Below are 16,089 nucleotides of genomic sequence, written 5' to 3'. Positions count from 1 at the left end.
GCAAAAAGTTTACAACAGTTTCGGTTTCGTTTCTGCATCGCGAAATTCATGTTTAGCGCTACTACGCAGTTACCCAACTTCAAGGCTACCTGCCATGGCGCCTGGAGCATCCGCGACTGATCCTCGAACAAAGCACGCCGTTCCAGATTTACCCTCACCCTAACCTGATTTCTGTGATAGGAACTTCAGATGCAAGTCAAAAGATCACACCCAGACGCCAGATATCTGTTCCACCGAGGACAGCGCTTCAAACCGACCTTACACTGCCAGCTGTTCGCCTTCCAGTTTCGTTTCCATGGGAGGGTATACCCGGGTGTCTAATGTTGCTGCTTAGTTGAACTGTCTATTCGGACGGAGTCTCCGATAAGTTTCTGTACTGTTTCATTTGAAAACTGTTAGGTGGCACCGCAATAAAGGAGGCTCGTTGTGCTGATCTTTTTCATCGCGCAACTGCTACTCGGCCAAAGATCACAGGGCACGATTCTAGCACATCGTACCTCATTTTTGCGAGCAAGGCTATAATTGCGACTAAGAAGATGATAATAAAGCTCAGCTTTATGCTTTGAGAGATAACTGACTGTGAACGTCAACAAGCATAAAAAACGACGTTCCGTTTTCAACTTCAAGCATGTTTTTTTCCGCATCGCGTGCTTGTCCCAAATATTGTGGTCGCTTTAAATGCAAAGGCAGTCATTGACAAGATGTTTTTTACGTTATGTGGGGGCAAATTGGTGCCTCTGATAATGTCAAACCGCCAGATTTACTCGAGGAAACCACTTGAAATTGCACATTTTGAATTGGAGGTTGGGCTTCACCACGTGACAGGAGCACCGTGCATGCTAACATTTTTTTTTTATACAGTGTAGACCGCTTATAACGTATGTCGCGGGAGCCGCAAAAATCCGCACTATAAGCGGTACCGCACTATAACCAAAACACGCGCGAATTCAACCACATCGCCACTTAGCTCTCAAGTCGACCTATATTTATCATCACTCAAACGCACAGCACTTAAAAACGAAGGCACGGTCTATATTTCGTATTATTTTTAACATCAGCCGCTGCTGCGGGCAAAAGCGCAGTCTCACAAACGGCGAGCGCGGCTTTAACTTCCCTTGTGTTTGTTTTGAAAGACCATGGCTGCGTTTTTAGCGTCTATGAACAGATGCCGCAAGACGTGATAAGAACGCCAGCGGGATTTTTTTTTTTTTTTTTTACCCCACCTTGCGTTCACGATGCCGAAGGCGGCTGCTTATCAGCGCAACGTACTGGTGGTGGAAATATTCGGCTTCGCGCGGCTCGAATGTTCGGAAAGGGAAAGAGCGGTGGCTTATCTGCAACAACGTTGTAGATTTGGTATCGCGAAAACGTGCAGTGCACGCCAGCGCGGATACAACTCGCGTGGTGGGGGCGGCGCGGTAAGAGGCGGCAACATGGCGTCGGCACTGGCCGTGAAGCGGTGCAGGCAGTTCTAGTAAGTTCCAGCGACCGCTTCTAACCGCTCGATGCCGCACGGGGCGCAAGCGAAGATGCTCATGCAAGAAAAGAGCTAATAATGTGGGCGAAAAGTGGAATATAAACTGCCATCCACGCTGCTTGTGAAAGCGCCCATCAAAAAATACCGCGGTGGTAAGCCTAAACATCTCTGGCGCGACTAGCCGGCTCGGAGCGCTTCGAATCTCCCGCCACTAGGTACGCGTCTCCCCATTGGTGCAAGTCGTCAGGCTCCTCCCACTGCCGCGCGAAGAAGCCACCGCGAGCGCGGAATCGTCAATACGAGCACGGAAAAAAAAAAAAAAAAAAAAAACCCTCACGCGCAACGCCGATGTGCACGATTCGTGCGCGAAAACGGGCCATGCGCGGTTCACGATTAATAAAATCAACTTGCCGCGCGCGGATGGGGAGTCTGTCGCTATCTTCCGAGGTGCATCAATCAAGGTCAGTTGTGGTTATCAGGTACTCACGAACTAAAGGGTGCCTATTTTTTTTCTTTGGGTGTCTACGTTTGAGGAGGGCAAGGGGTGCACGCTGCGTCAGATGGCCGATTTCATCCTTCCTTTTTTCTTTTGCGACCCTAAAACGATGCTTCAGCTGCGCCGGTCGATCAGCAGACCCGCCGATAAACCGCACTATAAACGGTATTGTGCTTCGGCCAACCGCATCTTAAGCGGTATGCTTATGCATTGAGTTCTATGGGAGGCAAACCGGTGGTCGCAAAAACCCGCGTTATATCCGGTCCCGCACTATAAGCGGTTACGTTATAAATGGTCTACACTGTATCTGACAAACTGTTCCGCGCAAGTTGACATGTTTTCTAGGGCGTGTTTTTGAAATGTTTCCCTACAAAATGTATACTCCAATTTTTTTCTACTACCGGTGGTTTGATATACACAACTCCTCTTTTATAATTTTTTTCGAAAACTTGACAAAAATTTTGATTTTGATATTTTTTTCCACAACTATGATATATAAAAACATTTAAAAAACTGGTGTTGTTGGAAAGGCCATTAAATAATCTGCATATTGTGTTCCTGTAATTAGTGCCTAACCAATTTTTTTAGCAGGAAAAAAATGTTTTCTTAGACCCCTAAAAATTGATCAATTTTCCGGCGGTAGCGAAAGAGTTAATGTGCGCAACCTGTGTGAGACGAACAAACAGTGATGCTTAACCATGAAATTGGTGAGAATTAAAATTCTGAAGGGTGAGATGGCATAAATTGCGTTCCAAATCAATGCGAGATCATTACAGTAGTCAGCACAGCAGCCTTTAATGCCACCCGCTAAATAGTCAAACAATGGAATACATAACTGCATAATGCAGCCAAAGAAACTTAAGCAATTTCAGTCTTCAATGTCAGCTCGTTTTCGTTCGCATAATGACTGGATGATGCCTATATGCCTTGTTCTCGTAAAAGAACGGCAGTGTTTTTGCAGGCAGATACCCCGTGATCTGCTGTCGAGGAAAGAGGCGCTGTGAAAACTGAGGTAAACAAACAAAAGCGCACGCGCTACAGCAGAGTTTCATAGCAAACCTCCAAGAGGGTGCACACGACTGTCCGTTCATTTCCCAGCAAGCGGACGAAGTCCTCGGTCGCTTCTGGGGTCCAGCCAGCCTGGAGAGACAAGGACACAGTTTCTGAATCACAAATGCATTCACTAACGACCGGCAGAAGTTGCTCTGCGCATACCATGCAAGACACTGAAACACAGTAGCGCGAGCTTCCGACATTATGGTTTCACACTGAACACCTCTTACGTAACACAACAAGCTCCAAATTCCACCACTCAAATCATACACAACAGAATCGCAAGCAATAAACAATAAAATAAAGTGCCATAGACACTGATCCGTAGTGTTTCCAATAACCAGCCACAGCCAAAAACTCCGCAACGAGTTACCTTATTTATTTGTAAGGCAAGGTTTTTTTTTCGAAAACCGTGATTTCGCAACAAAAAAGCAGGCATTGATGCCTGCTCGCAAGCGTGCGCTGAGGCTGGTAGGGTGGTTTTTGAAGCAATAAATGTTTGTTGTCGAATGGTGTGGTTTTCTGAAAGGGCAGTATTAAAGGAGTACTGACAACAATTTTCAGCGATATTATTATTGCACAGTTCCCTTCCTTTACTCAACAGAATACCCTGGCTGAAATTGGACCTCATTTATCGCGTCGACGGAGCAGCGCGCCGAGCGGCACTCAGCAAATGGACATCAGCGTGACATCATACCGTGAAAGCCAAAAGAAGTGACGTGACAGCGCTCGTCAAAAACTCGTGATGTCACTTCAAGCGCGCGAGCGGTGAGCGGGCGCCGGCGCATTCACAAACGGGTGCATGTACCCCAAGCTACAGGCATAACCGCTGCCCAGAAAGGCACTGTTGACAAAATAAAGTTCCACACACGGGAAAGGAAGTGATAATATAGCCCAGAATCGCATTAGAAGTCGCCGTCAGGAGTTTTATTGAAAGCGGTCATCGAATTTCCGCCTCAATGGTAGGCCTAGCCCCTTCAGGCAGCTCAGCCGTTCAGCTCCGGCGGCGGCACGACCAAAACAACGCCCCCACCGACCTCCACAGTGTTTTGACGTCCGCACAAAGCGGTGAGGCCACACCGGGATTCTGTGATATGCGCCTTTCGGGATGAAAGCGCGGAAATTTGAAAGAAATGATTTTCAGGCCGTTCAATGTAATTAATTATCGAGCGCTGAAGTATTTAAAGTGCTGTTTCGGGTACGCCAGACCGTTAAGCATCGATGAAAGCAATAAAAGTGGAACATAAAATTTTCGTGTCAGTACTCCTTTAAGTTCGTCACTCAAACTCTGCGCGCATAAAAACACAAAATAAATGGGTCATTCCATGCCAAATGTCCCAGCCGTAAAATTGACCCAGTAAATCGCCCAGTAAAAATTGTGGGTCATCCTCGCATGGCCCACAATGCTCCCTGAAAGAGTTTTTGTCCAAAAAAATTGTTCTTTTTCTAGCAGCCCTTTACCTCCAGGGTTTAAAGCAAACTTACGTCTGTGAAAAAATTTTTGAAAAAGTAACTAATCTTGCAATGGCCACCATTTTTTGTGAACATCATGTTGACGCCCTGGGCTACTCTATGGCGCATTTTTAAAATATGTTTTTTTTTTTTTGCTGTGATTACGCCATTCAGAAAATACACGATGTGGAGCATTCTGAAACATTTTTAGCAAATACGAGCACATTCTCTCAGCCAATGAAGCATTTGTACCTGTATCTCAGCATTGTGGAAAATTGGTAAAAATTGCATTTGAAAAAAAGGTGAAATGTGCGAGAAATACAAGCCATTCACTAGCACAAATTAATCAGAACAGTTTAATCAGAACAGTTATTGTTTTAGTAGAGAAAAATTTTTTTTAAATTTGTACAGTGACACTACTTCACCCCTTTGTTCCACAGAGCGCCTTCTCTGCACGGCATGCACCTGCCTACTTGCGCCGCGCGGGGAAACATCCGGCTACGGTGACAAGGCACAGCGGCGGTAACTTCCAGTGCCGTTCTTAAGTTGTCACCGAGTATAACAGGGGCATCCTGCTCTTGTTGCCACCCCAACAAGGCCATAAATAATGACGTCTGCTTCAAGTAAGCCAAACCCGTGTGGACGTGCAGACAGAAACTTACCCCAATAGGCTCCAGGACGTCCATTGTTGCCCTGATAGCCTGGGCCGGGATGCTAACGACCTCGTTCCTGGAAGAGGGGGAGGCAGGAAGGGGCAGTGACGCAGCACGCCTCTCACAGCTGAGGGTCACAATGATTGACCCCTTCAGAGGGCCCGCGTTGACACGCTTCACTGGCAAGCCAGGGGCCCCTCGTGCATTCATTTGCACCACTTATCTGCAGGAGTAGGCTCAGCTCCTCATGTTCTGAGAAGGGGAGGGCAGCTTCTCTCTCTCCAGACGTCAATGCATCACTTTACAACACAGACCGCTCCCCTGGCTTGATGACAACTGTCCCACTGCTGGCTCTGTGCAATGTCATGCACCTTTGTGCACATTGTTCCATAGGGACCACTTAGCTCCTGGGGTACCCCCTCTTGAAAATGCACCTTTTCCTTCTACCCTGACAAACTCTACTGCAGTTTGCATATTTGCCCATCAAGCCAGCAAAGCAGGTACACTCAGTAATTTGATCATAAGTTTGTGTGTCTGATGAGGGAAAAAAAAGAAAGTGGAAAGTATGAACGGCAAAAAAGAAATTGCAAGCACCAGCCCCCCCAGTGAAGGCTCTTGAAGTCCTGTGCACTGAAGCAGAAGGGAAAAAAAAAAGACTCAAAGATCAGGCAGACTTTTGAATAATTTGGTTTGCAAATTGACAATGCAGAAGGTATTGAGATTTGGCACGCAGTTTTCTGTATGGGAATCACTACCATTGTAATGAAGCCCTTGTCGTCCCAAGGGCCGACAAGTGCTTCACCTGGCATTACTACCTTTTCCCTCCGTCCTCCCCCCTTTATTTGAGTGTTAATTTTCTGTATTGAACTGTAGTGCGTCACATTCAGCATAGATGGCAACACAGCAACCAGCATAATCAGTTTACATGGAATGAGCTAATAAAGCAAGCTCCCGGGCAGAGCTGGGGGGTTGCTTTCGCGCTGGAAGCCTATGGTGTGCGTGTATCTCAGAGCTGTGGACTCTGTCTGGCTGGTCCCTCGGCGCACCCATTCGGATGCCCTCAACAAACTACTCAACACTTTATGCAGCTGGAGCAGTAACAACATTATTACAGACTGGCTTTACCCGATCTTCGTTACGTCCCCCAAAGGCTTTCGTCATTTCTAGACTCTGTGCTCCTCTCACCCCTCCCCCATCACGTTTGCTACCTACAAATCCTCGGCTGTGTGTGGAACGGGCTTTACACAATCCGAAACACAATAATTTAGACAAGCTATATGATTAGCACATTTCCCTCATAAACGGTAAATGCAAATGGCAGTTTCATGGACTTTCATGTAAAATAATAAAAAAGAAAGGCATAAAAAAAGAGCGCGACTCATAACCCCTTTTTTCTGCATGCTTACCCGACATGGTGGTATCGTCCCCACTGTGCATTTGTTTGCAGCTCCCTTTCCCAATACTAACAACCCATGAAAAAGCACGTGCACTACACTTGCTTGCACCTCTTTTTCCTAGTGCTAACAACTCAAAAATTTTGCTTTTAAAAAACACTGAAACCCCTCATGTTTTTGCATGGACCCATAAGAACCTTAACCCTTTGTGGGTCACGGCCGTACATGTACGGCATCGGCAAACACTTTCAAAATGGTCAATGACGTACATGTACGGCATTGCTTGTATCTTTAAAAAGCGCACCTTTTTCGCCAACTTCTCTTGCTTGGCATGTGCTGCAACACTTTGGAAAAACGTCAAATTTTTTTCTTGCGCTGATGGCTCTTTTTATTTTTTTATGAATTACTTCAGCGGCGCGCCGGCCATCGCTTGCGCATACGCTAACCAGGGGGCGCGCTGGGTATTGCCCACCGGGCGCCTGGGCGCCTCTTGCTTCTTGCGCCTGCCACAGACCAAGGTCGCCTGCGAAACTGATGAGGCTCTTTTCTCCTTATTTTTTTGTATTTTATAAACGGTGCGCCGTCTACCTCTCCTGCATCCGGCCGCGCGCGCAGCGGCTGGTTTTGGTATCGTCCTCCGGGCGCTTCCCGCTTTTTGCGCCCGCGAAACTGGTGTCTATCTGATTTTGATTCACTCAAAAGGTGCCGACTTGTTACTCTCTCGTTTTTATTTAGAATTTTTCTTGTGTTACTCATGAATAAACCACATGTAACAACACAAACAATTCTTTTGTCACTTTATGGTCACCCTAAAAAAGTTACGATAATTTTTTCTCGAAATAGATTCATCCGAAGAATTTAAAGGGACCCTGCAGCACTTACCATCGACTACTCAGAATGTATTTTGGGGTAAAGTCCATTGTCCCAGCAATCTCCTCCCACAAGAACTATGAAAATCCGTCCACTATCACCGAAACTACGCGCGATGAAAAATCGTGCATAAATGTTCCCTCTCAACTCAACCGCGGACAACGCGACGAAAGCTAAACGCTCTCTCCCGGAGTGGGGGGGCGGCACGCAGCATTCTGTTCGGCGGCCTTCAATGTGTCACAGGCCGGGGAGTTTTGTCCTTTTCCCCGCAACGTAGACGAGTCTATTTCCGGTCTGGTGCTACAAAAAAGCAGGCATGGCGGCCTGCTCGCAAGCAAGCGCTCAGGCTGGTAGGGCGTTTTTGAAGCAATAAACGTTTGTTGTCGAGTGGGGTCGTTGAAAGTGGAATATTTAGTTCGTCACTCAAACTCCGCGCACACTCAAAACAAAAGAAACATCAAAAGCATGCGGACAGGTTCAGACATTAAAGAGGTTGATACAAGCGCCGACGACGGCGGATCGTCACAGGAAATGCCAGAATTTAGCTGCAAAGTTGACCAGCGACAGCCAATAGGACAGCAAGGACAGCCATGACCCGATTGACGTCGCAGAGGCCATGCCAGGGGTGCATAATGAGAATTGAAGAGAGCGCGGTTGGTTTTTTCGCGTCTTTCACGGTGATTTGCGCGCTTACCGCTTCACGCACACGTGTAATATTTGGCTTGGGTGTTCCTGGCAGTGTAATCTAAACGTCGCGCAGGTTTACTTGCACTGCACGAAGAGTGTTGCAGGGTCCCTTTAAATCAGCAATAAAAAAAATCGACACCCGGGGGTCGCATTTGGGGAAAAAATTCGACCCCCAAAGGGTTAAAGGAGCCATAATGACAAAACCCAAGTTCGGTTCATTCAAAAGACGGCCTCATTAGAATCATACTGACACCAGTTTTAACGTAAACTTCGCTCAAATAAGCAATATAATTAGGAAAAAAGGGAATGGCCATGCTAGCCACTCGCTCATTTCATGCAACAGAACCTATGATGTCATACCAGCCTGCTCTGCGATTGGCGGAGGCCAGCAAAAGCAAACGCAAATTAGGCTGAGCTTATAAGCTTGCAGAACGAGCTATTTGTGCTTAAATTTAGGGCACATTCTTTTTAAGGCAGTAAAAATGGTGGGACAAACAGTGGAAGTTACAAAAGCACAAGTAAACATAGAAGTACTGATGCGTAGTGCTGTTGGTACTGCGCGGACTATGCTAGGTTTAGCTGCATGCCGTGCGGGGCCTTGGGGTTGTCTCAGATGACACTGGCCGATTGATGCAAGCAACGGTGTCTCACGTGACCATATTTGTCAAGCGAGCACTATGTTTCGTGAAACGATTATTTTCTCCCAGAACAAAAACAAGCCGAGTTTCAAAACGGTAAAAAAAAAAAAAAAAAAAAAAAAAAAAAGCAGAAAACGGGTTGCTACGGTATGGTGGCGACATCTAGGTTCAGTAACGTAAAGAAACACACAAACGCCGCCGTAGGGTACCTCGAAGCCAGCACCGCCGTACAGGGTGGAGACACCCTTTGAATGGTCCCGTGCCGCTGCAATTGGGTCAACGTGCTCAACGTGTTGTTCCTTTTGTTTCTTATGAGACCCAGCAACGCGAAACAGATAAGATGATTCAAACTTCGCCAGTAAACGGCGTTGCGGCGACAATTTTAGCGCGGTTTTGATAAAATGACTTGCTTCGGTGGCGAGCGAGTGACCCAAAATGGCGGCGCCAGCGTATACCGTATTTACTCGAATCTAACGCGCCCTCGATTGTAACGCGCACCCGTTTTTCGTGACCTCCCCCCCCTCCCAAAAAAAAAAATCTTGATTGTAACGCGCACCCGTCAGCCAGCACCTGCTCGCTTTGAAATCGCTCCGCGTTAGCCCTGTTTGTAGGGCTAACTGCATCGCCCGGACTTTGAGCAGCTCAATCGTCACGGGCCGCTGCGCCGCTCGCTGCTCTTGAACGTATTCTGCGAGCCGCTCTTCTATTTCGGCAAACCGGCCCTGCTTCGGTCCACTGAAGCCCTTTCGTGTAGCCTTGCTGGCGAAAATAGTCTCCTGCTGCTTGCGCCAGTCCCGCACGCATGTTTCCGGAACTCCGAATGCGTGTGATGCGGCCCGATTTCCGTCCGTCTCCGCACACATTATGACTTTCCTTTTAAAAGCGGCATCATGATGAACTCGGCGTATCTTCGCTGTCGGCACGTCCATGCTTTTAGATCAAACGCAGAAAACGGGTAGACTAACCTAAGCACATGTACTACCACAGCACAATATTCTAGTTCACTGTAACACGGAGGACGCTGCCAGGCGGCCATTTTGAAATGCCGATGGCGATATGATATCGGAGATTTAGGGTCGTACTCGATTCTAACGCGCACCCAATTTTTGGACCCGATATATCGGAAAAAAGGTGCGCGTTAGATTCGAGTAAATACGGTACGTGTCTCCACCCTGAACGGCAGACGCACGAATCAAGGCACTCTAGGCTGCAGAGCGGCCGGTTCCTGTGATGTCATTGCAGACCACGAAAAAATACATGATTTAGCGGGAAAATTAAAATTTTAACTTAAATTGATTAATTTCTCAGTGAATGATGATGATAAATTCTTTTATTAGGAAGGGGAGGACCGAAGGTCGCTGGAGGGGGAAGAGGGGGAATAGGGAGGGAGGTAGACACCCACTAAATCACACTCGCCAGGCCACTGGCAACGCCAAACTGGGCTAAGGTCACAAGGTGTTGAGGATTTTCGAGAATGTCCATACGTAATGCTTCTACATCTGAATTTTGAAAAACATTATGCTTCAGTCTATGAATATCAAAAGTGGAGCAGAGCAGAAATAAAGCATCGTTTGTATCCAGACAAGCTCTGGGGGCACTAGAAAACGCGAAATCTTTCGAATAAAACAAACTTGTATTTTGTCTTTACGGCTACCAAGAAGGGCATGTCATGCCTAAGAAAAAGGTATAAAGAAGCACATGAGTCTTCGGGACCAAAAAAAAATCGCTTTTCTCTTGATTTGTACAGTTTTTCCTCTGACAAGTTAGTTGGTACTTGAATGGCACCAAAAGCCACACAGGCCTGACTTAAGCAAAAAAAAAAAAAAGGCATTTTTTTCTTAATTCTTCATTTTTTTCACCATGAGCAGTACCGCAGCAATATGATATTCTCAAGAGGTACATCCCAGCATGTAGGGCAGCTAGAAAGATAATCTAGAGTGCAATATTTTCACACTAGGCTTGTTGAATTGTAAATCATAAAGTATGACAAAGTATAATAGTCCAGCTGGCAATACACCAACATATGTCATGGATAACAGCAAAGAGGAACAAAGAAAAAACAGTGAAAAAACAAGAGGGAGAGCAAAAGTACCAGTACATAAAGACACTACAATTACACAGTTCTTCGAAAGACAGGGTAAAATGCTGGTGCCATTTTTGCAATAAAATTCATTTAGCATAAAACGGAAAACACGAGGCCTCCCACATTTCCACAGAGTTGTCAGCTGGACGGCTGACTGAACAGTGAACTGGCTAGACGTGTAACACGGGGCGGCCTCTCTAGCATCCATAGTGGGGTCATTTCAGATAAGATCGAACAAAGCATGGCTGGTCGACCTCTTCAATTTGCTTGAAATTTTCTTACCTCATTCCCGCATGTATTTAATGTGCGGATTCACAAATATTTTCGGCGGAAAAAGTTTTGGCCGGCTGAAAAAAAATTTGGAACCCACCCGCGTGGATCCCGGCCGCTACCTGCCCATGCGCCGCGGCCAAATTTAGCGACGTCTACCAAGAAATATACTAATCAGGCGGGAATGGTAATTTTTATGCTTAATCTACGCCTGGTGTACATTCTGCGCCCAAAATATCGTTGGCTAGAAAAACAAATTTTTTGTAATAAATTTCCAAATCTTGCTCAGAGCGCATTTTGTTGTGTACTTTGCGGGCCAGTATTATCGTAAGTAATGGAGCTAGAGCGTTCAAATTTGAGTGAGGGCTGCTCCTGGCAAGCACAAATAAGGGCCGTAAATTTCGTGTCTATGCACACTACGGTTAAAAAGTAAATGGCGCACAAGTGTAAAGAAAAAACTAAAACACTCCGAGTTCAGAGGCTTATTAAAAAAAAAAATACTTCTTCGATTTTGCTGAAATTCTCCCCAGATGTTCACCTGTGCATGTACTTCAATGATCATTAAAAACATGTTGCATCATTTTGTTCCTGACACGCCTACAGCGTGAGAAAAAAGCCTGGTCGGCCAGGTCTTCACAAGATCCTGAGACATGAAACAGTGAGAGCAACTTCCATTGAATGTGCAGACATTTGATAATTTTTTTGTACCAAAGGCAAACGATTACTTATTGATAGCATTACGGAGAATTCAGAAGCGAAACTGAAATTTTTATGTGAATTTTGGAACGAAAATAAAATATCTGCGCACCGCTAAACGTGTACTCTTCGAAGAAAAAACGGAGGAACTCCAGATTCACGCGCATTTAAAAAAAAAAATGCTTCTTCGACTTTTATGAAGCTTTCCACGGATATTTTCCTCTTAATTTAATTGCGTGAGCCATTAAAAAAATTCGCATCATTTTGATCACTGAAAAGCAAAAGAGCCTTGTCAAGCATGCTCGTCACAAGGAGCTGAGACATAAAACGACGATTGTGACTTTCTGCAGATCTCCCTTATTTATTTTGTAGAAAGGGCAGAATATCTTCTGAGATAAGGAGAATAGAATAGCCAAGTGAGACTAATGAAGTCAACGTTTGACATGACAGAGTTCCATCGACACCCCATTAATACCGTGCAGCTACTAGCTGTTTATTTACACATTGCTTGCTGCATCAATGTTCACAATTTCCTCAAAGGGGCACAAACAGTCCGCGCTGCGTATAGTTTGCATATATCTGCTTCTGATGACTTCCTTAAACTCCACACGTGCCAGGACTGTATGCCGGGAAAGGCATGCACGTTCGCCATTCTTCCTTTTTTGTTTCACGATAGCTGGAAACTTCGTTCCCCTTGAGGTATATGAAGTGAACGCCCTTGATCATCTCAGACAACACAGTTACCATGTCTTTTGCCGTCTGAATCGCATTTCTTATTGGTTCTCTTAGGTTGTAAAGTGTCGCCTGGTGTTTGACGATTCCCCCAACTCCGTCGCCGGCATTCTTTCCGTGCCCTGTTGCGGAGAATATTCATTGTGTTTCAGGCATGTCGCTCTTTCGCAACTCATGAAGCTGGTACCTGTTTTTAAAGTGACTGTCAGCTCCGTCACTCACATACGTCACCTTGGAGTACAGTGGGAGATTGTCGTCTACCCACACCCTGATTTTTTCTAAAGCCAAGCAGGCATGCGCAGAGTCATGGCAGACGTCATCGCTTGCAACCACAAAACTATGACAAAAGAGACTGAGTAACAAGCTAAATATATACAGAAAGAATAATAAAATCAGAATACTTAAAATGAATAATAAAAAGTGATGAAATGAAGATTAAAATGCGACCGTAGTCAAATAGCGGGGAGGCAGCGCAAGGCACTCTCCCAGTGTGACAGAACCCGCCGCGGTGGCTCAGTGGCTAAGGCGTTGCGCTGCTGAGCACGAGGTCGCGGGATCGATTCCCGGCCGCGGCGGCCGCTTTTCTGATGGAGGCGAAAAGCAAAAACGCCCGTGTGTACGAGATTTCGGCGCACGATAAAGATCCCCAGGTGGTCAAAATTAATCCGGAGCCCTCCACTACGGCGCGCCTCATCGCCTGCGTTGCGTCGGCGCATTAAACCCCACAATCAATCAACCAGTGTGACAGAACTGAACACTTGTAACCGTTCGAACGCATGCAGCCCCTTTTCTTCCAGTCCCCTCTTTCGCTCTTTCTGTCAGCCAAGTCCCCGCCGCCGCATACGGTTGAAAAAGTCCACAAAATACTCGACTCAAACACAAAAATGAAGATCCCACATGTGTCGTCCCAGACCCCACCGGGCTCAAGGGCTTTTGCCTTCCTGTTTGGTCGCTAATTCGGTAATTGAACCAGTGTGTCCCAAGGAGGACTGAAGAGGGGCGTGCTACCTGGAGACGTACCCGTGCCAGGGTCGTGTGTGGCCGATGTCCGTTTTTAATACTTGCCATGTGTGCTGCCGACCGGACGGGCTTCCGTTGAACCTTTGATTTCAGGAGAACGAAAGTTACGTCCAGGTGAGTTAAAAAACAAGACTGCGTGCACCTTGTCAAATAGTTGATCTTATGAACCAAATATATCGCATCACGGCAGCAGTGCGCACAAAAAAAAGAGCGTTGATAACGTAAGACAAAGAGTGACCGTGGTTGGGGAAATCTAGAGGAAGCTATAAAAATAGACCCGAAGACCTTTAAAATTGCGAGTTTTACCACCATACATTGCAGCGGTTTCGCCACCGTATGACTGTATCCGCGCTGTGCTTAGAATGACGCACAATATTTCTATGGCTTCATAAAACTCGAAGAAGCGTTTTTTTTTTTAAATGCGCGTGAATCTGGAGTTCCTCCGTTTTTTCTTCGAAGAGTACACGTTTAGCGGTGCGCAGATTGTTTATTTTCGTTCCAAAATTCACATAAAAATTTCAGTTTTGCTTCTGAATTATCCGTAATGCTATCAATAAGTAATTGTTTGCCTTTGGTACAAAAACATTATCAAATGTCTGCACATTCAATGGAAGTTGCTCTCACTGTTTCATGTCTCAGGATCTTGTGAAGACCTGGCCGACCAGGCTTTTTTCTCGCGCTGTAGGCGCGTCAGGAACAAAATGATGCAACATGTTTTTAATGATCATTGAAGTACATGCACAGGTGAACATCTGGGGAGAATTTCAGCAAAATCGAAGAAGTATTTTTTTTTTAATAAGCCTCTGAACTCGGAGTGTTTTAGTTTTTTCTTTACACTTGTGCACCATTTACTTTTTAACCGTAGTGTGCATAGACACGATATTTAAGGCCCTTATTTGTGCTTGCCAGGAGCAGCCCTCACTCAAATTGGAATGCTCTAGCTCCATTACTTACGATAATACTGGCCCGCAAAGTACACAACAAAATGCACTCTGAGCAAGATTTGGAAATTTATTACAAAAAATTTATGTTTTTCTAGCCAACGATATTTTGGGCGCAGAATGTACACCAGGCGTAGATTAAGCATAAAAATTACCATTCCCGCCTGATTAGTATATTTCTTGGTAGACGTCGCTAAATTTGGCCGCGGCGCATGGGCAGGTAGCGGCCGGGGTCCACGCGGGTGGGTTCCAAATTTTTTTTCAGCCGGGCAAAATTTTTTCCGCCGAAAATATTTGTGAATCCGCACATTAAATACATGCGGGAATGAGGTAAAAAAATTTCAAGCAAATTGAAGAGGTCGACCAGCCATGCTTTGTTCGATCTTATCTGAAATGACCCAGTGGTCCCGCGTAATTCGCGCCAAAAGCGCCAAATCCTCACTGAATGTTTAGACCTTGAAATAAGAGAAACATATTTTACATTTCATGCTTCAATACTTGTTTATATAGTGTTATTTATAATTGGTTAGCACAGGTACTTTAAACCCAGAAGTTAGAATTGGTACAAACTTGCATGTGATTGACATAAAAAAAAACTGCTTTCAACATTCCATTTTCCACATCTTCTAGTATCTATTCATGCCTTGCTGAGAATTTTTGTTGAATAGTATCTTTCTCAATTGTTCCCATGAACAATCAAAAAAGATTTTTAATTATTGCATAAAACTAATTTGCATCAAAACTAATTGGATATTTTAAATTAGCAAACTGAACAAGCCCACCAGTTTCATCAAAATTGGTTGGAAAGCAAATGTTTCTAAGAGCAGTGTGCCCCTTAAAATTTGAGACCGAAATCCCCCCAAATGCGCAATAACAAAGGCAAGTGAATGATGACAACTGAGCATAGGAAACCAGCTTGGCTAGTGCCGCAGTGTCAGCGTCTGCTTGTCAAGAAAGCGTTATCTGGGATCTAGGGGCGTAAAGCTAAACAAGTTCATCGTTTTTATTATCTCCTGTATAGAAAGAAGAAGAGCAACATTACAGTTTAACTCTTTCGCTACCGCGCCTATCAAAATCGATCAATTTGATCGATACTTTTGGGAGCGCCTTTTCATAGCGTTCCAGGCGTTTCTCGAACAAGTAAAGCTGTTCGGAGTTAGATCAGAAAATGGCCTTTCAAAATCAGTTTTGTTTTCATTTTTGCAACGGAAACGTGATTTTTGACACGCTTTTGAATCACCTGGTTGTGGAAAAGGGGCGTGGTCATCGCGCCTCAAGGCTACCAACGAAGAATGCGTGCAACTCGTAATTACTCTGCACCAGCGCTTGTTTTTTGCTATCAGGGCGTGAATGGGGAACTAGCAAACGATTTTCAATCGTCAGGTTCACGCTCTGACAGTAATAATCCCAGAAATCGGCTGAAAATGTCAAGCAGTGCCTGGTTGCAAAGCTACTTTATGATTTTAGGCAGTTTTATTGCGTTTGCGCAAGTTGTCCTAAGTACTCTGGTAGTTCTACTTACCCCAGGACCATTCCCAAACAGTTTACAACAGTTTCGGTTTCGTTTCTGCATCGCGAAATTCATATTTAGCGCAACTACGCAGTTACCCAACTTCAAGGCTAACTG

The 16,089-nt window shown here is 45.4% G+C and overlaps 1 protein-coding gene across 4 annotated transcripts in view; it reads right to left on the bottom strand.

The window, feature by feature from the left end:
* The window catches only part of LOC144142439 (uncharacterized), a 242,202-nt gene that overhangs the window by 72,513 nt on the left and 153,600 nt on the right, over nt 1–16,089 (bottom strand). For all 4 annotated transcript variants that reach the window (XM_077673960.1, XM_077673951.1, XM_077673969.1 and 1 more), the window contains 2 exons: nt 5,141–5,207; nt 3,033–3,113 (listed from right to left, as the gene is read on the bottom strand). In XM_077673960.1, the coding sequence (XP_077530086.1) occupies nt 3,033–3,113; nt 5,141–5,207 (148 nt within the window). The remainder of the gene's footprint in view (nt 1–3,032; nt 3,114–5,140; nt 5,208–16,089) is intronic.

The sequence above is a fragment of the Haemaphysalis longicornis genome, unplaced genomic scaffold, assembly GCF_048455015.1.
Source record: "Haemaphysalis longicornis isolate Haplotype H1 unplaced genomic scaffold, Haemaphysalis longicornis Haplotype H1 scaffold_1, whole genome shotgun sequence".
Classification (NCBI taxonomy): domain Eukaryota; kingdom Metazoa; phylum Arthropoda; class Arachnida; order Ixodida; family Ixodidae; genus Haemaphysalis; species Haemaphysalis longicornis.
This window is presented reverse-complemented; position numbering and strand designations above follow the sequence as displayed.